General features: G+C 33.0%; 1 protein-coding gene across 5 annotated transcripts in view; it reads left to right on the top strand.

The window, feature by feature from the left end:
* Lepr (leptin receptor) overlaps positions 1-24318 on the top strand; it is an 84892-nt gene that overhangs the window by 2629 nt on the left and 57945 nt on the right. For 3 of the 5 annotated variants that reach the window (XM_046451031.2, XM_046451027.2, XM_046451028.2), the window contains 3 exons: positions 9597-9672; positions 20281-20610; positions 22653-22776. In XM_046451031.2, the coding sequence (XP_046306987.1) occupies positions 9633-9672; positions 20281-20610; positions 22653-22776 (494 nt within the window). In that variant the 5' untranslated portion in view covers positions 9597-9632. The remainder of the gene's footprint in view (positions 1-9596; positions 9673-20280; positions 20611-22652; positions 22777-24318) is intronic. The other 2 variants (XM_046451029.2, XM_046451030.2) reach the window with 1 other exon arrangement.

Raw genomic sequence — 24318 nt, forward strand, 5'->3', positions numbered from 1 at the left:
GAAAAAGGCTTAGGATCTGTTCTAATTCTTAAGATTTTATGTGATTTACAAATTCCGATTTTAATTAAATTAGAAAGGCTCAAACGTTCACCTACTGGCCAGATTTAGTACATATAGCCTTTTGGATTTTCTATTCAAATTTCATCTGCTTATAATTTGGAATATTATTTCTCAAATACTTTTTATGATTCAATAAAAAATATATCTTTTGTCTTTTCACACACATGATCTTAGTAATCTTAAAAAATTTAATACTTTGAACCATAACGTAAATAGCAAGTATATAAGACAGATTTATTAGTTGATATACAACATAATAGATAATTTTAACAGATAATTATAAGGCCTCACTACTTACTTGCCAATATCCAGAAACTTCTTGTTTGATCTCTCCTTATTGCAAGGAGAATCTGAAATTTTAGTCTGAAATTTTCTTAAAAGAAAATTAACATGACTATAGTAGCATTCTTCTGTAGATTATTTTGCTTAACATTTCGTTATTTCCAATTTTTTTTCTGTACTTTTTCTTAACCCCATTCTTATCCAACTTCAGTTTTCAATACTCTGCCAGAACTACTTCAAGGTCTGCTGCTGTTAAGGTCAACAGTGATACCACCTTTGTTCATCTTATTTTCCCTGTTTCTTGATTTCCAGGACACCATGCACTCTTTGATTTTCCTCCTTCCCTGGCTGCTTTTTTCTCTCTGCTTTGCTGGACTCTCCTCTCAGAGGTTTTTTTGTTTTGTTTTGTTTTGGTACCAGGGATTGAATTCAGGGGCACTGGAACACTGAACCACATCCCCAGTTCTATTTTGCATTTTATTTAGAGACAGGGTCTCACTGAGTTGCTTAGCACCTCACTGTTGCTGAGGCTGGCTTTGAACTTGAGATTCTCCTGCCGCTGGGGTTACAGGCATGCGCCATGCATCTGGCTCTCTCAGAGGTTTTAACTTTGCAGCACCTTAAGTATAGTGAATTTTTCTCTATACTCTTTGATGATTTTATGCAATCTCTATATTTTATACTGAGAACTCAAAAAGCAATAGCTTAAGGCTTGATATCGCCCTCTGAACTTCAGACCTTATGATCCAGCTGCCTAACAACATTTCCTTTTGGATGTCTAATAGACATTTTCAGTTTAAACAGGCTCCAAATGGAATCTTCATCTTGCCCGAACCTACACATTCTACAGTCTTTTCTATCTTCATCTTTGATCTCTCTCAGTCTCTCATATGTTATATATTACATGTTAGGAAATGTTTGCCTTGTCTTCAAAATAAATATAATCACCTTTTTCACCTCCATGGCTGCCACCCTGATATAAACTGCCCTCATCTTGAGTTACTGCAAGGACCTTCTAACCATTATCCCTGTTTTTATCTTTTGCTCTCCTCAGTCCGTTTTTAGAATGACAGTTAGAGTCAGATTTTGACACTTTTCTGCTCCAGTCTCTAATGGTTTTGTAGTTCATACAGAGTAAATTTCAGAGTCCTAAGGATAACCTTTCTGGTCTTTCTGCCCTTCCCTTTACCTATCTAATCTCTTTTCCTACAGTTCTTCCTCTGATTTAGTTGAAGCCATACTGGGCTCCTTGCTATTCCTTGAATAAATTGGGAGCCATCTTTGGTTTCCTCTGTTGGGAATGCTCTTCTCCCAGAGATCTGCATGATTTATTCTGTCACAATCATTTCCTTTTTGTTCAAAGGTTTCCTTTTCAATTAGGCCACTCTGTCATATTTAAAATTGTTGATTGTCTTTTACCTTGTAACATATCTTTTTGTTTTTCCTTTGCTTTTCATCATAGCATTTCCCTGCCTTTTAAAATACTTTATTATTATTTTTTCCCTGTTTGGTTCATCCTGTTTTATCCCTAGTGTGTAAAATATGGCCTAGCATTTAAGAGGAAAGCCATATTTTTTTTCCTGTTGATTGAATACTGTTGCTTGTTCATTTTCATTGCTGGATTTATTTCATTGTAGGAATATGACACATTTTAGATCTTGATTCTGAGGATGGCTATTTAGGTTCTTTCCTTTTTCTTCCCTTGTTCTCTCCTTCCTTTTTGTTTTGTTACTGAATTAGTTCAGAGTACCACAGCCTGGGTAATTTTTAAGTAACAGAAGTTTATTTGGTTCATGATTCTGGAGGCTGAAAAGTCTAAGAGCAAGGAGCCGCATATGATAAGGGTCTTCTTGCTGTCTCATAGCATTACAGAGGGGCAAGCAAGCACAAATGAGAGAGGGCAAGAGGGGGCTGAACTTAGAACAAACCCATTCCAGCAATAGTGTCAATTACTTCATTCATGAGGGCAGAGTCCTAATAACCTTATATCAACACTTATTAGGCCCCCCTCCCTACACTGTTGTATTGAACACATGAACTTGGGGGAAGCTACGCAGACCATACCAGTTATTATAAATAAAGCTGCTGTGACCCATCCTTTACAACTATCCTAGTACATAGATACAGGAGATTTTTTAAGAGTATACAAGTAGTAGGCAAATTACTGGGTTACAGGACTTGCAGATTTCCGCTTTATTAGATAATGCCACACTTCTTAAGTGTGGACTTACCAATTTATATTCCTACTCTTGTTGTTGTATATCTTTGACAAAACTTGGTATTGACTGAACATTTAAGTTTTGCTCATCTGATAGGTGTGTATTATATCCTTAATATTCATTTCTTTGATTAGTAGTGAGATTGAAGATACTGATATAACTTCTCTACCTTTCTTTTGTTAGTATGTGCTTGGTAAATCATCCTTTTGTCATCCTTTTGTTTTCAATTTCTTCATATTATTTTTGGATGTATCTCCATATGGTATATATCTTATTTCCATCCTTCATTCAAACTGAATTTTTAGATGTGTTTCTTATAAACAACACATATTCCTTAAGATGTTTTACATTCAATGTCTTTTCACTGAAGAATTTAGTCAATTTCTATTCAACTTGATTACTGATGTATTTAGGTTTGTATTTACTCATCTGTAATTTTTATTTGTGTTGTATTTTGGTTTATTGTTCCCTTTTTTATTTTTATATTTTAGGTTGATTCCTTTTTTTATTCTAAGTTTTCTATAACTACTTTAAAAATTTCTATAATTCAGTGATTATTGTAGAAGAATCATGAGTCCTTTAGTTATCAAATTTGAAAATGAATGAAGTTTGAACAGTAATGAATCAAGGAACATACAAGGGCATTAGCTTACATTAACCCCATTTAAACTCTCTTGACATATATTACCAATATTTTGAATTTCATTTATTCAACAAACATTTATTGAGCACTTAGTCTGGGTTAAGCATTATTTTAGATGTTGAATAAAACAAATGACCATCCCTGTGCTTGTTAAACACAACAGGGGACAGAGAAAATGAACAATTTAAATGAGCAAACTGTGCCATGTATGGGAAGGTGATAAGTGCTACAGAAAAGAGAAAAAAAAATAGAGAAGGTGAAAAGGATGAGGAACGCTGAGCAAGGGAAAGAGAGTGAGTGCCCAAGTGCAATGGAAGTGGCTGAGCACATCCCACCCTTGACTCAGTCAGTTCATCATGTAAGTGTTTTATCTGTTATAATAGATGATAGCTAAAGGTTTAAGCCAAATAGAGATTCTCAGGAGTCTCCATAATGATATTACAATAGGATTTAAAAATGTGAAGTCATATTTAAGAATGGCTGTCACCAAATATCTGTTTTGTGAAGGTCTAGGACAACATAGTTTTTCTCAGAATTATATTTTCTCATTTTACTTTAGCAGCTGTTCCTGGATGTCGAAATGTATGAACATCGAGAGACTATCAATAGGAGATAATTGAACAATTAGATTTCTGTGGGTAACTACAGAATTTCTGAACCAAACCGGTCAATGTTTAGGAGAGGAAAGAAAATAAAGTTTACACAAAGACACACACAAACGTGCATACGTAGACAGAACCTACTGGCACACACATAAACACTCATTAATTGCAGTTGCTTGTAAGCAAGATGCTATTGCTTAAAATCTGACATACTTAATATATTAGACCTATCCAGGAGATAGCTGGATATTTCTCTGATGTCCTGGGTGTCTTACAATAATGTTGCTTATGGGGAAAAAGCTTTCTCATAGAACCAACAGAATGTAAAAATATGGTGTATAAAAAGCAGTCATCTGGTCATGTGGCTTTTGGGTCTTTTGACTCCATGATTTTAAACTTGCAGATCAGTTCTTGCACAGGAGGTCCTGCTGTCTTTTACCTCTATGCTGTGGCTGATCATTGTTCCTACTGACCACAGGTTCTGTGAGAGTTAGGTTACATTACTAACACTGTGCTTCATATTTGTCCCCATTCTTGCAGGGGCAGTTAAGTATGCACTCAGTGGAGTCTTTTATGATTTCTCAAACTAGAAGTAATGCCACTGATCTATTCTTTCTAAGGTGTGTAATTCTTAAAAATCTAAGACACTGTGGAATTTTAAGATTTACCACTTTTTTTTAATCATTAAGGAAGATACCTATTTAAATATTTTGTAATACATTCCTGTCATTTAGAATTTTAGTTCTATACTTATTGAAATAATTCATTTAGAATTAGATAAAAATTTCTATTTAAATCATATTTCTTATATAGAATGTATGAATCAAATACTTTAGGTAAGGATTTCTTATTCATATTCCTAGTCTGTTTTTTGTTTTGTTTTGAGTTGCTTTTGAATGTGGAGCTGTTGATATCAGTATCTCTCCAAACATATCATACTGTGGGCTGTCCAGAATATTGATACAGCAATTAAAAAGAGAATGTTTCATTCATGTTTCCAAGAATGTTACAAGAATCAAGGTTAACTGGATTCTTCCTTCTTTTAAATGGATTCTTTAAGTCCTGTATTTGCTTAGAATAATGTCATATTTTATTTTGGGTTCATATTTATATCATGACTTTCTGAAAAGCTTTTCTCAATTAACTTTATTTTTTATTATTGGGAAAAAGTAAATGGACTGTCTTCATTTCATCTTTAATAATTTTCAGATTCTACTTATTCTCTTTATTGTTCAGAATCCATTGCAGTATTTTTTAAGTCCACTGACTCATTTTCTAAATTGGTTTAGTAGCTTGAATTTCAAATTATGACTTCCTTTTGCCCATTGCGTTATTCTGAGTTTTTTTTTTTTTTTTTGCCTTATTTTCAAGATTTTCCAGTTTCATAATCACATTATGTATCAAGTTGTCTTCCATCTCCACATTCCTGGTTGTCATCCCTTCTCAGCCATCTGTGCTGTAGTTCCTATCCTGACTGCTCCCTCCCTGGTCTGCAGAGACATCTAACAGGCTTGTGGTCATGTTCCTGCATGTTTCCCTCTTCCTTTGGTTTACTCTTTACTTTGTGGAACACTTTGTAGTTATTTTTGAGAGAAAGGGTCATACTGTATCAATTTTCTAAGTCATTGCACTCCTGCAAAATCTATTTGTTTCCTTCTAGTAGTTCTTCACTAGATACAGAACTCTAAAATGAAAGCCATTTTCTATTAGGCAACTACTAGGTTGTCTTCTCTAACATTCAGTGTTTGAAGTGAAACACATTCCTGTTCTGTTTCTTATTTTTATTCCAGAGGGAAAATCTTTGCTGTTCTGAAGTTTCTTAAATATGTTGTTTAGAAATGGATCTTTTCCCATTTTTCTTTTCAGTTTGAACACTTGGGCTTTTTTTTTTTTTTTTTTTTTTTTTTAAGTCTGCACTGGGGAATTTTCTTGTATTATTTCTTTGATAATTTCCTCTTATTTTCCTTTTCTGAAAATACTGTCAGTTTGATTTCAATCTCTTAACTTTATCCAAGGTAACATACCTATTTTCATTTTAAAGGAAAAAAATCTCCTTTCTATCTTCTTCATGCCTTGGGAATATTAATTATGCAAATTTGTTTTTAAGTCTTTCCAGTGGGAAAACTTTACACTATGCATCTGTGCATTAAATTTTCAGAAGTTCATTATTTCCCTTTAAACATTCTTTTTTTTTTTTCCTTTGCGATTCTCTGAATGAAAAATCTTCGGAAATGTCCCCAAGGATAACTCATTATACATTTGCTAAATTTATTTTTTCTTTTTTGATTTGTTTCTGTGTCTCCAGGTGGTCTGTTTTCTTTTTTCTTTCTTTTAATAAAACTTTTCACATTATGCTAAAGGCTTTCTTCAACTCTTCATTCATGATTTCATTGAGCATAGCTATTAAGTGAAAACAGAAGAATGTTAATTCTCTGCATAGGGGTAGTGTCTATCGATTGATTGCTTCATTTTATGCATTTAGTTAAGGAGCTGACATTGATGATGAAGGTCTAGCACCCTAAATGTCAACATGTGTAAAGGCCTTGTCATATTTGTGCCAGCTTTATATATACACTCTTATTTACAGATTCCATATTCATGGAATTGCACTTGTGATTGCCTAAGGAATGTGTATTTCATTTACTTATATATATGAACAACTCAATCTGGGAGCTTTGGATGAATTTCAGAGGGTTTGTTGACCACCTAAAACATTTGGGTACATGTGCTTCCTCCTGGCAGTTTTTACACTGTTCCCACCAAATTCTCAATAAGGTTCTTATTCCAAAAATGCTTAAGCATTCAGAATCACTGTTCTGAAGCACTTCTTGGTATTAAACTACATTCTCAAAAACCTCTATATGAATGATATTAGGATGCCTCTTTTAAAGATGGCTTTCATTCAGTTTTGTCTTGGTGTGGTGCCACCAGTCTGTATAGGAGGATATTTTAAGAAAGATGTGTATTTTGCTATTCTTCTTTCTTTTATTCATTTGTCCAGCTACTTACTACATATATACCACCTGCTACATGAAGGTCAGGCTTATGTTTGTGAAAGATATAATGAGAAAATAAATCAGAAAAAAAATCCCCTGGTTTGTAGGGTTTTTATTCTAGTACGGAGACAGACAGTAAAACAAGAAAAAAAATAAGGTATTCAAGTTAGTGTTCAGTGATAAGGTGAAAATTTTAAGCAGAAGAGTGGATATGAGATTTTGGGGTAGGGAAACTGTGTGACTTTAGATGGGATGGCCAGGCAGGGCTCCTCTGAGAAGGGGCCTAAAGCAAAGGTTTGTGACATCAAGAGGCAATTGGGATCCAGGTCCTCAGAGTCTTGTGCAGGACTTAGACTTTTATTCTGAGTGAAAAGGGAGTATTCTAGTGTTTTGAGAAAGAGAGACATGACTATTGCTGTGTTGAGAACAGACTTAATTGGGAAGAAATGGCAGAATTGGAAATTTTGGAAATTTTGAAAATTCTTTATTGGAAATAAATATGTCATTACCTCTGCTATAACCATTTAACTTTGTATGATCACAGTAAAGATAAAGGTTTTAGAAAATAAGGGAAGTTTGAACACTGAACAGGGAGACTGTAAAGCTCCTCTTCTTGTAGTCAAAGGAAGAGATAATGGTGACTCTGAACAGGATATTGGTGGTTGCAGGGGAGATAAGTTATTGAAATTTGAAATTCCCATAAAATTCTGGTACTATACCCGGTATGTTATACAGTTAATCAGGAAAATATCTTATTATTCTTAGTGTTAGGATCAATTTACTTTTTCCCCTAAGCTGTTAGTTTCATTTTACATACTAGGTGAATTTATTAGACTGTTACAAATTATAGTCATGCTTAGGAAGCACATTCAAATTGATAGTTGTTTGGCATATTTGATGCAGTTGACTTATTTTGATTACCCTATACTTGATTTTTTTCTCACAGTTTAAATTTTTTGTTATATTTTTCTGTATTGTTTGTTTTGTAAACCTCCTTGTATTCCTTTTGTTATAGTTTAGGGTACATATAAATATTTTTCTCTTTGAGTCTATATGAGACGCCACCTTTCACCATCTCTTCAAGGCTGTTTCTAGCCCTTTTTACATTGTGATTGTTTCTCTTACATTAGAATGAAATCCAATGGAAAGAATTCAAACCATCAGAATAATTAGTGTTTTGCATGGAACTTTAAATAAAGGAATAGTTGTCTCATGTAAGGATGACAGCTGACCTATTTGGTCACTTAGCAGATCATTTCAGTTAAATGTGAGTCAAATCAAATTTTGGACTAAATTATTAATCACTAGTTTAATCAAAGCAGCCCAGAGGTGTATTGTATCTATGACACATCCTGATTATTATCCTTGATCTTGAGCTTATTTTATGGGGATGTTTTATATCAGAAACAGATAACAAAAATTATTTTAAGCATTATATTAAATATTAAAATCATATTAATGTTTGCATATATTAATATGATTAGATCATGTGGATACTAAGTACTTCATCCATTCCTAGAGATCCTAAAGAAATGTTGTGATGTCACAGAATCCCAACGAATATTGTCAAACCAAAATTCTAATGAAAAACTGATACTCTGAAAAACAAATAGACCAGAACACAAATTGTTTATATGCATCCATTTTCTTCCTAAGAGTTTGTAAGTTGTAAAATAAACAAACCCCCTTTTCTGTTTACTCATCATATGGGGTCATTCCTCAGGTGAGTTATAAGGCATGTTTCTTATTTAATAATTTCTAATATTCTTTGTAGTAAAGCTGTGATTTCTGTTTTAAAGTAAAAATTTCTCAGAATCATAGGCAGCTCTGAAAGAAATTGTAGAGGTCATCTAGCGGTCTTATTTGTAGATGAGGAACCAGAGGTCGATACAGTTGAAATACCAAGTCCTGCAAGCTTAACAGTAGAAAAGTAGTAGAGGCCAGCATCCAAGACTCCTGATAAACACAATTCAGGGTTTTTTTTTTTTTTTTTTGGTTGTTGTTAATATCTCAGATGACATATGTGTGGTGGACTGAGTCCCAAATTTGAGATCATAAAAAAAGATTTAAACATCCAAGTCTTATAGGGTTTCATCATAAGTTCAAGCTTAAAGAATTAAAATTTTACTGCCATTCTAATTCATGATGTAGTAGTATAAATAATCTTATTGATGATGTATTTCAAATTGAGTAGAATTCATGGGAAAGCTTATGTATGAAGTCATTCCTAGCAATTGGATAAATTAAGTCATGAGGCCCTCCCTGAATTATTCTGGTAACTCTTTAGTGTGAATATTATCTGCAAATGAATAATAGGTCTTCAAAAACATTTTGGAAATTTTTTTTATTCTTTATTGGAAATAAATATGTCATAACCTGTGCTATAACCATTTGACTTTGTATGATCACTGTACAGGGAAGTTTGAACCCTGGACATAAAAAAAACAAAAACGGTCAAGATGGTGATATTAATGGTGTTCGATTACCTGTCATATATTTAATTGATACTGAGATCATTTTTGTTTAGTTGAAAATTCACTTTTGTCCTGTGACACTTGTGCTGGTTTCTATGGCATAGAGGAACATTGACTGTTTCTGTCTTAAAATATAAGCTGCATAACTATGTAGGATAATATGTGCATAGCAATAAATCTATAACTTTCAATTCAGAGTGGAAGACTTCTCTGATAGTGATCCAGATTATTACAGAGGGTTAATTTTAAATACTTATTTGTAATTCTTTTCCTTTTATATTTTCTACAGACACCTAGTATATGTGTTGTTTTTGTTTCAGATTTGCTGTTTTTCAGGTACATGTCTCTGAAGTAAGATGACTCGTCAAAAACTCTTTGTGATTTTATTACATTGTGGTAAGTTATTTGCTGTTTTAATGTACTTATATAAAGTGGAGATTGTGCTTTCTGAGATGTTATTTGTTTCATTGACTAACAGAATTTCCTTTTTCCAATCAGGAATTCTTATTTATGTTCATAATTAACTATAAACCAAAAACCCTTTTCAATCTCCTGAAAACAACTTGATACTTTACTTGTCCAGAATTCTAGCGCATGTGCGTGCGCGCACACACAAACACACACACACACACACCCCTACCTTATAGTTGCAAAACTAGAATTGGTCTTTATATTTTGATCTGCATGTTTCTTTTTCCACTTAACAAGTTTTCAATTTATCAGGACAATTTTTCTCATCGGGTTTTACCACTGTATTTATTAATTTAATGGTTACATGACAGTGCATTGCATGAATGTATCTTAAATTATTTATTTAAGCAATTCTGGATTGATAGACATTTTTCTTTAACAAATAATGCTGTATTGCAAATCTTTATACATACATCTTTGAATGTTTGGAAGAATATTTCTGTGACTTAATTCCTAGACAGAATCATCCATGTTGAACACTGTGTACGTTTTTAAATTTGATACTATGAAATCTCCACATAGGTTCATATCTTTTGCTGTCCCAACATAAGGCTGCTATCCCATTGAATTTCTGCCACAGATGCACATTATGTATCATTTTTCTACTTTTTGCCCTGACAGACAAGCAAAATATGTCATCTCATTTCAGTTTTATTTGCGTATTTGTGAGGTTGAGTTTATTGACCATTTGTATATCTGATGTGTTCCTCTAGTTCATGTCCTTTGACCATTTTGTTATTAGGTTGTATTGTTCCTAATTGAATTTAGAAATTTCTAAAATGTAGTAGACAGTTAGCTCTCTATTAGGACTCTCCAAGAGAAACAAAACCAGTGAATTGGATTTGTGTACATGCATACCCATGTGTGTGTGAATATTTATATAAAGACATTTAGTATAAAGAATTGGGTCATGTATTATAAGACCAAAATGTGCCAAGATCTATAGTTGCCAGGTTGGAGACCCAGGTAAGGCAAGGGTGTTATTCCAGTCCAAGTCCAAAGGCCCGAAAACCAGAAGAGCCAACAGTGTGAGTTCCAGTCCAAATGCCAGCAGACTTGAGACCCAGGAGGAGCCAACGTTTCAGTTCTGGTCCACAGGCAGGAAAAGATTGCGTCTCAGCTCAGAGCAGCCAGGCAGAAGGAGCTGTCTCTTAGTCAGCCTTTTTGTTTTATCCAGGACTTTGGATGAGGACCATCCACTCAGCCTGCCAATTTAAATGTTAATCTTACCCAGAAACATTCTCACAGACATACCCAGAATGATGTTTGATAAAATATCTGAGCATCCCTGGGCCTAGTCAAGCTAAAACACAACATGAACCATCATAAGCTTTAACAGTTTGTCATGTTTGCAAATATTTCCTTACTGCCCAATATTTGCTTTGTAATTATTTTCTTTTACAGTACAGAAAATTTATGATATGCTAACACATACTTTAAATAAGCTAAAGTGACACTTAACTTTTAATTTTACTTAGCAAATATAGCAATTTTAAATTATAAAATATACTAGATAATAGTCAAAAATTAAATTTTCTATGTCAAGGAATAGTTTAATTGGTAATAATAGTCACATGTTATGTGACTGTGACACAAAATTATGGGTTTGTTTTCAAACAGAAGGGTGATCATGTTGTAAATGCTATTCTGTATTATAACTGGAAAGTAATGACAAGTGTGAACGTAAAGGGTTACCAAGGAATGGTAACAAGTACCACCAGAAGAATGCTTTAAGAAATTAAATGCTTTTCTTCCTATGCATTGCAGGATTGTCCTCCAGAGAAAGCTTCACATGATCTTTTATTGTCTTAGCTTTCAACCTTTTGTTTGAAATAAGTCACATGTTGCTGATAACTTTTAATTTTAGACAGGAAAACTAAGCTAAATTTTTTTCTCATTTAATTTTTTCTTTTTTCAAATTTATTTATATTTCTAAATTGGCATATGAAATTATATGCATTTATCATGTACAAGATGACTTTTGAAGTCTTTATGCTTTTTGCAGTGGTTTAATCTAGCTAATTATAGCAAAGCCATTACTTCACATATTTATTGTTTTTGTGGTAAGAACATTTAACATCTACTGTCCCAATATTTTTCAAGAAATATATTATCATTTTTTTCTTTTTTCTAAAATTTGTTATTTTTAGTTACACATGACAATAGAATGTATTTTGACTTATCATACATACGTGGAATATAACTTCCCATTTTTGTGGTTGTACATCATATGGAGTTACATTGATCACATATTCATATATGAACATAGGAAAGTTATATCTGATTCAATCTACTGTCTTTTCCATTCCCACCCACCTTCCCCTCACTCCACTCTCTTCAATCTGATTACCACCCCCCCACACACTCTGCTCCACTACCACCTATTGTGAATCAGCATCTACATATCAGAATATTTGGCCTTTGATTTTTTTGGATTGGCTTATTTCACTTAGCATGATAGTCTCCAGTTCCATCCATTTATCAGCAAATGCCATAATTTCATTCTTATTTATGGCAGCCTTTAAATTTTTATCCTTATTCTGTATGTTAGACATTTTCATAATAATATGCCTTGGTGAGAGGAAAGTGACCTGCTCCATTCCGCCATCTTGAAACCTCCCCCAATATATCATCATTAACTGTAGCCATTGTGCTACATGTTAGCTCTTTGAACTTACTCTTCCCAACTATAAATATGTATTATTCTTTGACATTTCATTTTGTCACTCCTGCCTCTTATAACTACCATTCTTCTCTCTACTTCTATGAGATCAGCTATTTTAAATTCCATATATAAGTGAGGTCATGTAGTTAGTATTTTTCTTTCTGTGCTTGGCTTATTTCACTTAACATAATGTCCTCTAGATTTATCTATGTTGTTGCAAATTTCAGTGGTTCCTTATTTTTTTATGTTCTGTTGCTCTGCGGTGGATGTGGTTTGAGTGTCCACCAGAGGTCTATTGTAATTGGATCCTTAGTTCCCAGGGAGGTGATATGAAGGAGTGCTGTAGAACCTTTAAGAGGAGGGCCTACTGAAAAGTTCTTACATCACTGAGGCATGTGAGACCTCAAGTTCTTTTGAAAAGGTTATTGTAAAAGAAGCAAGAGTGACCATGTCCAGCTTCCCCTTGCTTCTGATTGGAGATATAATCACTTGATTGCCCTCCCTATTGGACTTCTCCCATTTATGTCCATACCCTGAAGGCAGCCATTGCTAAGCCTACACTATGTCATTTGGATAGACAGCCTCCAAAATGAGCTAAATGAACTTGTTTGCTTATAAAGTTAGCCTGTGTCAGGTTAATATTTTTAGAATGTATATATACCATACTTTCTTTGTAATAAATATGGGAATACAGATATCTCTTTAATGCTTATTTCATTTCATTTTTTCCCATATTTTTAATTGGTGCATTATATTTGTACACATTTATGGGAATTGTTGTTATATATACTCATTTTATTTCTTTTAGATATATGCCCAGTACTGAACCAAATGGTAGTTCTATTTTTCATTTTTGTTTTTGAGGAATCTCTGTACTGTTTTCCATAATGGCCATACTAATTAACATTCCAACCACCACTGTACCAAGGGTTCTCTTTTCTTCACAATTTTGCCAGCATTTGTTACCCTTTGTCTTTTGGATAATAATCATCCTTGCAGGAATAGGTGATGTATCATCATGATTTTGATTTGCATTTCCTTGATTTGTGATATTGAGCATTTTTTTCATATACCTGTTGACCATTTGTACATCTTCTTTTGAAAAATGTTATTTATGTCATTTTCCCATCTTTAAATCAGGTTATTTGTGGAGCTCTTTTTCCTCAGAGGTTTTTGAGTTCTCTGTATATTTTGGATGTAAACCCCCTTATTTGATATATAGTATACAGATATTTCATCCCATTTTGCAGGTAGTATCATCACTTTGTTGATTGTTTCCTTTGCTGTACAGATGCTTCTTAGTTTGAAATAATCCTGGTTTTCTATTTTTGCTTTTGTTGTCTGTAATTTGGGGTTTTATCTAAAACATTGGTGTCTGTACAAATGTCTTGAAGTGTTGGCCCTAGTTTTTTTTTCCTAGTAGTTTCATATCTGATGTTTGGTCTTTGATCCATTTGGGGTTGATTTTTTTTGTTATTGTTAGAAACAGAGGTCCATTTTTCTATTATTTTTCCATAAGAATGTCTAGTTTTCCCAGCACCATTTATTGAAGAGACTGTCATTTCTCCAATGAATGTTTTTGACTTATAAATTCTCCCTTTGTTGAGGATCACTTGGCTGTAGAAACATGGACTTATTTTTGGGTTTTCTATTCTGTTCTCTTGGTCTGTGTATCTGTTTTTATTCTAGCACTATGATGTTTTTTTAAAAAATTTGTAGTTGTTGATGGACCTTTATTTTATTCATTTATTTATATGTGGTGCTGAGAATTGAATCCAATGCCTCACACATGTAAAGCAAGTGCTCTATCACTGAGCCACAACCCCAGCCCCTGTTTTGGTTACTATAACTTGGTAGTATGTTTTGAGGTGAGGTATTGTGATACCTCCAATTTTGTTCCTTTTGATCTAGATTTCTTTGGCTATTTGGGGTTTTTTGGGGTTACATATGAATTGTATTTTCTATTTCTGTTAAGAAAGCCATTTGTATTTTGATATGCATTGAATTGAATTTGTAGACTACTTTGGGTAGGATGGAAATTTTAACATCATTAATTCCTTTAATCCATGAACATGGGATATTTTTCCATTTATTTGTGTCTTCAATTTCTTTAATCAATATTTTATGGTTTTCAGTATAGGAATCTTTCATATATTGTAGTTATTATAAATGAGATTGCTTTTTAAAGATTTCTTTTTCATATAGTTTGCTACTATTGTATAGAAATTCTACTGGGTTTTGCTTTTTTTTTCTGCAACTTTAATGAATTTGTTTATTCTAACAGATTTTTTTTTTGCAGAGACTGTAAGATTTTCAGTGTATAAGATCATTTGTTTGCAAAAGGGTCAATATAATTTCTTCATTTCAATTTAATTTCTTTCTCTTTACTAATTACTTTGGCTAGTACTTTCAATAACCTATGTTGAAGAAAAGTGGCAGGATTGGTTATGCTTGTCTTGTTCTAGATCTCAGAAGAAAAGATTTCAACTTTTCCTCATTTAGTATGATATTACCTGTGGGTTTATCGTATATGGACTTTATTTTGTTGAGGTAAATTTCTTCTATTTCTAATTTGTTGAGAGGTTTATCATGAAGGGATGTTGAATTTTGTCAAATGATTTCTCTGAATATCTTGAAACGATCATATTGTTTTTGTTCTCTGTTCTATTTATGTGGTATGTCATTTGCATGTGTTGAACCATCCTTGCATCCCTGGGTTGATTCCCACTTGATCATGGTGAATGATCTCTTTAATGTACTATTGAATTGAGTTTGCTGTTTTGTTGAGGATTTTTGCCACTATGTTAATCAGGGATTTGGCCTATATTTTTGTTTATTTTCCTTTTGTTGTGTACTTGACTGGTTTTGGAGTCAATTATGTAGAATGAGTTTGAAAGTGTTACATCATCTTCAACTTTTTGGAAGAGTTTGAGAATTGACTTTAGTTCTGCTTTAAATGGTTATTAGAATTCAACAGTGAAGTGATCAAGCCCTGAGATTTTCATTCATGAGAGAATTTTTATTACTGATTCAATCTTCTTTCTTGTTATTAGTATATTCAGATTTCTTGTCTCTTTATAATTCAATCTTAGAAGGTTGTATGAATTCCAGAATTTATTAATTCCTTCTATGATACCCAATTTGTTTGAGTATGATGATTTAAATTTCTTTCAATCTTTTGTATTTCTGTGATCAATTTTTTTGTTATTTATTTTATAACTTTTTTTGAAGTAGGCATTTATTACCAAAAACATGTATTAGAACTTCTTTTGCTATATTCAATAAGTTTTGATATGTTGTGTTTTCATTTTCATTTCTTTCTTTCAAGAATTTTTAAAATTCCCTTTTAAATTTCTTCATTGACCCATTGGTTGTTCATTGACCCATTAGTTTTTTTTTTAGTTTTCGATGGACACAACATCTTTATTTTATTTTTATATGGTGCTGAGGATTGAACCCAGTGCCCTGCGCATGCCAGGCGAGTGCGCTACTGCTTGAGCCACATCCCCAGCCCCTGTCCTATTGGTTTTTAAATTTCCATGTATTTGTAAATTTTCTGAAGTTCCTCTTTTTAATTTTTTATTTCATATGAGGGATTGAGCCCAGGGGCATGTAACCATTGAGCCATATCCTCAGCTCTTTTTTATTTTGAGTCAGGGTCTTGCTAAGTTGCTTAGGGCCTCCCTGAGTTGCTTTGAATTTAAGATCCTCCTGCTTCAGCCTCCCGAGCCATTGGGATTACAGGCGTGTGCCACTACATCTGAGGTTATTCTTGTTATTCATTTCTAGTTTTATACCACTGTGGCCAGAAAAGATAATTGATTTCAGTCTTCTTGAATTTGGGAAGACTTATTTTGTTGCTTAACATGTGATCTATCCTGGAGAATGCTGCCTGTGCAGTTGAGAAGATTGTACATTCTGCAACTGTGGATGGAATATTCTGTACATATATCTATAAGGTTCATTTGGTCTAAAGCGTAGTTTAAGTCCTTGATTTTCTGTCTGGATGATCTGTCCATTGCTAAAAATGGGGTGTTGAAGTTCCCTAATATTAGTGTATGGTAGTCTACCTCTCCTTTCAGACCTATTAATAATTGTTTGATATATTTTGTTTTCTACTTGCTCTTGAACTCCAGTAACTTGAAATTTTGTTCTTTTGATGCTGTCCCATAAATTCCACAAGCTTCCTTTATTCCTTTTCATTCCCTTTTCTTTTTTCTCCTCTAATTGTATATCTTCAAATAACCCCTAGTTCATAGATTGTTCTACTTTGTTAATTCTGTTATTGGTGCTCTCCATGCCCTTTTTTATTTTATCCATTCTGTTTTTCATTCCCAGTATTTCTGTTTGGCTTTTAAAATTATTATTATTTTAATGTCTCTGTTTTTCATATTCTGGTCCCTTATTTTCCTCATTTCTTTGAATTGTTTCTCTGTAGTTTTTGAAATTTGTTGAGTGTCTTTCAAAAAGTTATCTTGATTTTTTGTCAAGCAGTACGTGCATCTTCATCTACTTATGATGGATCACTGTTACTTTATTTTTTCTATTTGGTGCTAGCATGTTTCCCTGCTGATTTCTTTATCCTTGTGGTTATTTATGTATTGGTATTTGAAGTATATACTTATTCAACTCTTTTCAGATTGGATTTGTTCAGGAACATTGTTTAGCAGGAAACCTGTGCTGAAATTCTGGTCATCTGGTAGGTCATCTGGTATGGTCCCTAAGCCTATGATTGCTGCAGCTGTGGAAGCACTATAGGATGTCTTAAGCCCATGACTTGTGCAGCACACAGTGCCAATTGAGAATTTCTTGACTACCCAGGTTGGCACATCACTGGGATACACCCAAAGCCCTCTGGTTGCCATGGCTATCACAGTACTTTGTACACCTGAAGTCTTGTCCATTGAGGCTTCCTTGCTTCTGAGGTTTGTCTCAAACCTAAGTCTTCTGTAATATAGGTCAGCAAACTTCTGATTCAGAGATCAGATCGATCAACCTTCTGACTCCAAAATCAGAGATCATTGCAAGGGCTGTGGGGTCCAATCTTGCATTTGGGTGGGGCAGGTCAGGAGACTCACTTTTTAGGTACCAGTAGTGTTTAGGAGCCATGGGTGTCTGGGTATTTTCATGCATGGATAGTTGTTTTAATTGATGTTTCTTTAGGGGATGATCAGTGGAGAGTTCTCATCTGTCTTCTTGCTCCACCTTCTCCAATTACTGGTAACTTTTCAACAAATGGTATTTACTTGCTTCTCATCATATTCTGATTTTTAAAAATCTGAATAATCTAATTTTGTTTAGGTTGCAAAGTTTTGAAATTAAAGTCAGGCTATCTTTAACTGAACTTATTTTATCTGGCAAGTGTTACCTTTGTGTCAACGAGTTCTGAGCATAACTTTTGCTGCTCCAATGTAAAGGTGCTCTTGTAAGCTTCCTTACAAGTCCACCTTGTACATCCTGTTGTTTCTCATTGCAGCCATCTGTATCCTTTCAGAAAATACTCAGAATAGCTCCACTATTACAGATTTCCAAAAACCTATGTTACTGGGACTGTCAAAGAGAAATAATTATCATTTATATTCTTCATCTTATTTTATTATATATTTAAAAGAACTATTAATTATTCTTTATATTTTTCTAATTTTTATTAGACTCATGTTTTATGCTGGCTTTTGAAAGATTTGTTTTAGCCTCACGCATCAGAAGATATCCTAGGTTATTATTACTGGACAGCATTTTGGAGAAAAATGCTGGATATCTTGCTTTTCAGGATTCATTCTGAGGGAAAGAAATATTTGCAAAGAAAGATTGTAAACAAAATAGTCTCATCTTTTAATTAAAGCAATTCAATTGCTGCTATGTTTATGAATTTAATTTGTTTGTTTATTTCAATATTTGAGTCTTTGAGATTAATTTCAGTTCAGTTCACTGAATTTTCCATGTGCAATTATAAAACAAAATGCTTTAATTAGTAGTATAACATATTCATGTTTTTTTAAAAAAACATAAAGAAACCCCACAAAAGAAATATTATTTTTTTTTTAAATAAAAATGTTCTGATTTCATAGAGATCTTCTGTTTTCAGAAACAGAAGGTTGTTAGAAAAGTTGAAGTTCAGAGAAATCCAGTTATACTGAACATTTTCTTTTGGTGATGTTAATGATACCTAATTGTCATCAGTGTGGGGATGGTAACATTACTCAAGTTAATCATTTTTGACTTAATTTTTGCATCAATACATATTTATATTATTTTATATTTAGAGAAAGGTTTAGAAATCAAACTAGTAAGTCAATACCTATATATTATAATTGAGTATTTTACACATTTTGCTTTTGTATTTAAAAAAATTTATGAACTAAATTTAAAGATTTCTTTGGTCTTACATTTTTAATAGATTTTATTTTTAAAATCAGTTTTAGGCTCATAGCAAAATTGTGAGGAAGACAGAGAGATTTTCTGTCTGCTTGCTGCCTCCACACATTTGTAACCATCCCCATTATCAACATCCCTCCCCTGAATGGTAACATTTGCTAACTGATAAACTTTGGTGCTTCATCACCACCCAAAGTCTGCAGTTTGCATTAGGGTTCATTCTTGTACGTTCCGTGACTTTTGCCAAGTCTAATGACATTTGCCCACTGTTACAGGGTCATGCAGAGTAGTTTGACCCCTGTTCGTCCTCTGTGTTATTTATTCATCCCTCTTTCTCCCAACTCCTGGAAACCACTGATCTTTTTAATATCTTCATAGTTCTGCCTTTTCCAGAATGGCACATAGTTAAGAATCAAATGACATGTCTCCTTTTTCAGATGAGCTTCTTTTTCTTAGTATTATGCATTTAATTTTCCTCCATGTCTTTTCATTGCTTGATAGCTCATTTCTTTTTAGAACTGATTAATATTTCTTTGTCTGAATGTACTGCAATTTATTTATCCATTCACCTACTGCAGAACACCTTTGTTGCTTCTATTTTCTTATATTTTTGCATTTACCATAATTCTTCAAATTCCACTGAAAGCCATACAAAATTCTCAGAATTTTTCATTCTGCATTAGTGTATATGTATATATGGCAACAAACTTATTGGAATATTTGGATAATTTTTAAAACAAATGAACAAAACCCTTCCCCAGAATTGTAGATTTAATAATTATTTTATTTTCAAACAATTACTTATTTAAAGATTAATTTTTGAATATTTCTTGGTACAAGGTTATATAAATGTTCTTAATCTTTATATTTAGAAAGTGATAATTAAATTAGCAGTTGAAATTTTCTGGAAGAAATCTGTTGCTGTGTATCACTTCTTGGAGAGTACTAATTAGGGCATGCATGTCTTATATGATATCTTATATCTGAGGATCCTGGTCATAGTTTGTCCAGCTGTCCTCATGTCAGGGCAAACTGTTTTCAAAAGCACTCAGTAAAAGCAGCGTTAATGTTTCGATTTTACTCTTCAATAAATGCTAAAAGAGTGCTTTCATTTTTGTTCATATAATTTCACAACCATATATTTCTTATTCCTGCCAGATGTTAGAATGATTTTATTATAGAAAAGAAAAATAATAAATTGAGTGTTAATGTCCATTCATTGAATTATAAATATGTTAGATTAACAAGGAAAAATGATGTGTGAACTTTCAAAAAAGAGCTGACAGAGTGTGGGAGTTATTTGAATAAATAAGTGAACAATCTCGAGTTTAACACATTGTAATATGGAAGCTCAGAGCTGGTCATTAAATATGACTGAGCACTTTGAAAGTTGAATAATTATTACTGGGTGCTACATGGTTTCAGATACTTTCAGCTTATATTTTAGTCAGAATGATGACTTACATTCTGTGTATCTTGTTAATGTCCTACAGAATTTCTTTGTGTGATAACTGCATTTAACTCGGCATATCCAATTACTCCCTGGAGATTTAAATTGTCTTGTATGCCAGCAAATGCAACTGGTGATGACTTCCTTTTGCCTGCCGGAACCTCAAAGAATGCTTCACGTTTGGATGGACATTATGAGGCAGTTGTTGAAGCTAAATTTAATTCAAGTGTTGCCTACATTTCTAACTTATCCCAAACAAAGTTCCACTGTTGTTTTTGGAGTGAACAAGAAAAGAACTGCTCTGTATCTGAGGACGGCACGGATGGGAGGACATTTGTTTCAGCAGTAAATTCCTTAGTTTTTCAACATCTAGGTAAGTATTTTAATTTTCCAGACATTAACTGTTAGGTTTTAACTGTATCAAACAGAGTATTTTAATTCTCTAAAACCTGTAGGAAATAGATGTCTTACGATATTGTTCTTAACATATAATATTGCTTTTGTTATTAATAAAATTAGGATTCACCATATGACCGAGCCAATATATATGCCCCAAATTATTTTATATCCCATGAAAATGCAATAAGCAAACTCTTTTTTACCTTTAAGAACATTCCTTGTAGTCTTCTAAATTTGCTTTGAAACAGAAAAATTATTGTATTTTTGTTAATTAGATATCAATTTATTAACGACAATGTTGAATGAGTTAAGTTTTAAATAGTTTAAAAATTCCAATGATTTGTTCAGGCAAGGCATCTTTCTAAAACCATATACATTTTAAATTAAGGGGTTTGTTGTTTTAAGTATAATGCATAATAAATATAGGTAGTCTAGTTAATAATTCTGCCTCTGAAAATATAAACAATAAAACTATTTACAGGTCTTCTGGAAAAACTAAATAGATTAGAGTTAATTGATTTAACCTTATGAAGAGACTTTATAAAAATATAAGTGTAAAGCATAACACTTCCTTGTGGGCCTCTCAGGATATTCCAATTGATATTCTTGCCATTTTGGTGCATGCATGGGCATGGATGTCTTTTATAAGGTCTTATACTTTGGAGGATCTTGGGTACATTTTGTCCAGCTGTTCTAAAGTCAGGGTAAACACCTTGCCAAAAAAAAAAAAAGTCTTCAGTAAAAAGCCGTCTTTACATTTTGGTTTTATTCTTTGTTTTGGGGGGCTAACCTGTACATTGTGGGATGCTAAGCAATAGCTCTGGACTTTACCCATTAGATGCCAGTAGCATTCCCTCCCCAACTGGAATGAAAAAAAGTCTCTAGGAATTGCCAGATATGCCCTGAAATACAAAATTAACCCTTGTTCATCATCATTGATAGACATGATGATGTGGAGAAACACTCTGGTATATTGAAATCAGTTTAGGAATAATGATGGAACATAAATATGAAATAAAATCAGATTTTAAAAATAAGGTAATAGCAATAACTCACTGTGTCCCCAATTCCATTCATAGCTATTAACTTCATTTTAAGTGAGGTACTTTTTAAAATGTGTAAGGAAACTTAGCCAATTTAGTAATTATTAAATATGCCAAGAATTAAGTGAAGAAGTCAGGTCCCAGTGATGAGTCTTGAAATGATAAATTATTTATGATTATTATTTTAATTTTATATTACATATGAAGGCTGATAACTAGCTACTTTTAAGTGAGTTTAAATTTTTATAACTAAAATTGCTAAGTTAAGTAGTGATTCTTGAGGATTTCAGTTTATTCTTCTAAGCAGGCTGCTGCTTTCATAGGGGCAACAGTGTTTCAAGGTCCCTAGTAGCTAGAAATCCTGGTTTGGGAATATGTGTTAGTGTTGTCTTAAGTTAGTTATGATTTCCAACATTTGCTATTCCTGCCTTATAAATTATGCATAGTTTATCTTCATCACATCAGGTGTGTGTGTGTTTCAATGTGTAGTGGAAATATACTTTTATTAGTTGTATTTGGGGCCTATGATATTGTAATAAACAAAAATTTAAGACACGGATCATAGCTCAGATATGAGTCACTGTGCCTTTATTTGCTAAAACAGTCATGTAAATATCCCTCTAGATTTGCTTATTCACTGATATCTGTTGTTCTTTTTTTCTCCTGAAAAGTGAGAAAGAACTGAATTAAATGAATTTTGAGGTCTTTTGTCTGACTTAAGTGGTTTGTTATTAAAAACAAGTTTGAGAAGAAATCATTGAATTTAATTCTCTTACATAACAAAGAAGGAAACTGAGGGTCACAGGTACTACATCACTTGGGCAAGCCTACCAGTAGTTAGAGCTTAGTCTTTTTCTCTCAGAACAGGCAATGGAAGTTGCTTCAGAACATAAGTAAATTCAATTTAGCTCTTCTCTTTCACTGAGTTGTTCAGAATGTTTTTCAGACTTAATGCAGTTTATTTTTAATTCAGGTGCAAACTGGAACATACAGTGCTGGATGAAAGGGGACTTGAATCTATTCATCTGTTACATGGAGCCATTATTAAAGAATTCTTTCAAGAATTATGACCTTAAGGTCCATCTTTTTTATTTTCTGTAAGTAACAAATAATTAATTTGACCATTTCTGCAGAGGTTTTTTTTTTTCCTGAAATGCAAGAGTTTCTGTCTACAAAAGTATATTATGAAACCTCTCCCATCCCTACATTTCCTTTAATAGCAAACCATTTATAGAGGGTTCTTTGCATATATGTTTCTTTTTATGTACAACACTCTTCTCCATTAGATTTCCTTTTTGCTCCTCCTGTTGATTAAGGTAGCAAGATATTGCAGATATGAATAGGCATATAGTCTGAAAGAAAAGTGAACTCAGTTCAGGGATCCTAGATATTTAAGTGGAAAAGGGAAAAACTTATTTTGTATTTCTTCCTCAGGTAAATTTTTTCTATATGTGATATTTTTGGTTAAAAATACAAATACTTGATATTTATTTGTGTTAGGCAGAGAACCAAAAAAGTGGTTTGAAATAGCCATATATTTATAATTCTATCAGGTAATATATTCAAGTTTTCTTATATGCTCCAATAATAATATGAACTCTTAATTTTAACTCTAATTTTTTTCTCATTCATTCTTTCATTTGGTACTTAAAGAGAAATTTGACTCCTTTAGTACTATAGTTACTGAGACATAACATGGGGTGATATGCTAAAACCTATCCATATGAAGACACATGGAAACACAAAGTAGAGTTCTGGTTATCAGGTGCCTGGAGGAGGGGATGTAGGGAGTCATTGCTTGATGGATTCTGAGTTTTAGTTTGAGAAGATGAAAAAAGTCCTGGAGTCATATGGTGGTGAAAGTTGCAAGACAGCATGAACGTACTTGATGTTGCTGAATTTGACACTAAAAGTAGTTACAGTGGCAAATTTTGTGTTATATATATTTTACCACAATAAAATGTTTTTGAAAAGAAAATTAAAAATATAAAGATGAATAGTTATGACTCTGCCCTTGAGGTGGTTGTAGGATAGTGCTTGGGACAGACATGTATAAAGTTTCAGTTTCAGTGGTTACTTAGACGTACTTGGTGGGTACATGCTGCTTTGGAAGCCTTTGACTCTTGAGAGGCATTTAGTCCAACTGGTAAGAAAAGAGAGGAGGGAGGGAAGGTTGCTTAAGGAAGGATATGGCTGAGTTGAATTTTTAACTGTAAATAAGAACTAACAGGAACATGTGTGGGCAGTGTAGCATTTTGCAGAAATCAGCATCATGTGAATACTTTATGAAAATTTAAGTTAGGTAGCTCTACCCCAGAACTGGTAAATCCACATTCTGGAGGGGGGCCTCACTAATCCTTATTTTACCAAGCTCTTTAGATGATTCTTTAGAACTCAACTTTGAGAGTCCCTGGTATAGAAGTTGATATGACATATTACTTGGTCATACCACTTAGTAATGTACACACATAGCACTTACTATGCTGAGCAGTAGTTCTACCTGTAGAAATTAACTCAATGGAAATATTTACATAAATGCTTAAAATTATTTGTTGAATGAATAAAAAACTTCTATTTTTCCTTCTAATTTACCCTACAGAAATGTTTTAATTAGCCAAAAATTATTAATAAAGTAATAA

This window comes from Marmota monax, unplaced genomic scaffold (assembly GCF_021218885.2).
Source record: "Marmota monax isolate L192 unplaced genomic scaffold, Marmota_monax_Labrador192_F-V1.1 WCK01_AAM20220418_F8-fsc00023, whole genome shotgun sequence".
Classification (NCBI taxonomy): Eukaryota; Metazoa; Chordata; class Mammalia; order Rodentia; family Sciuridae; genus Marmota; species Marmota monax.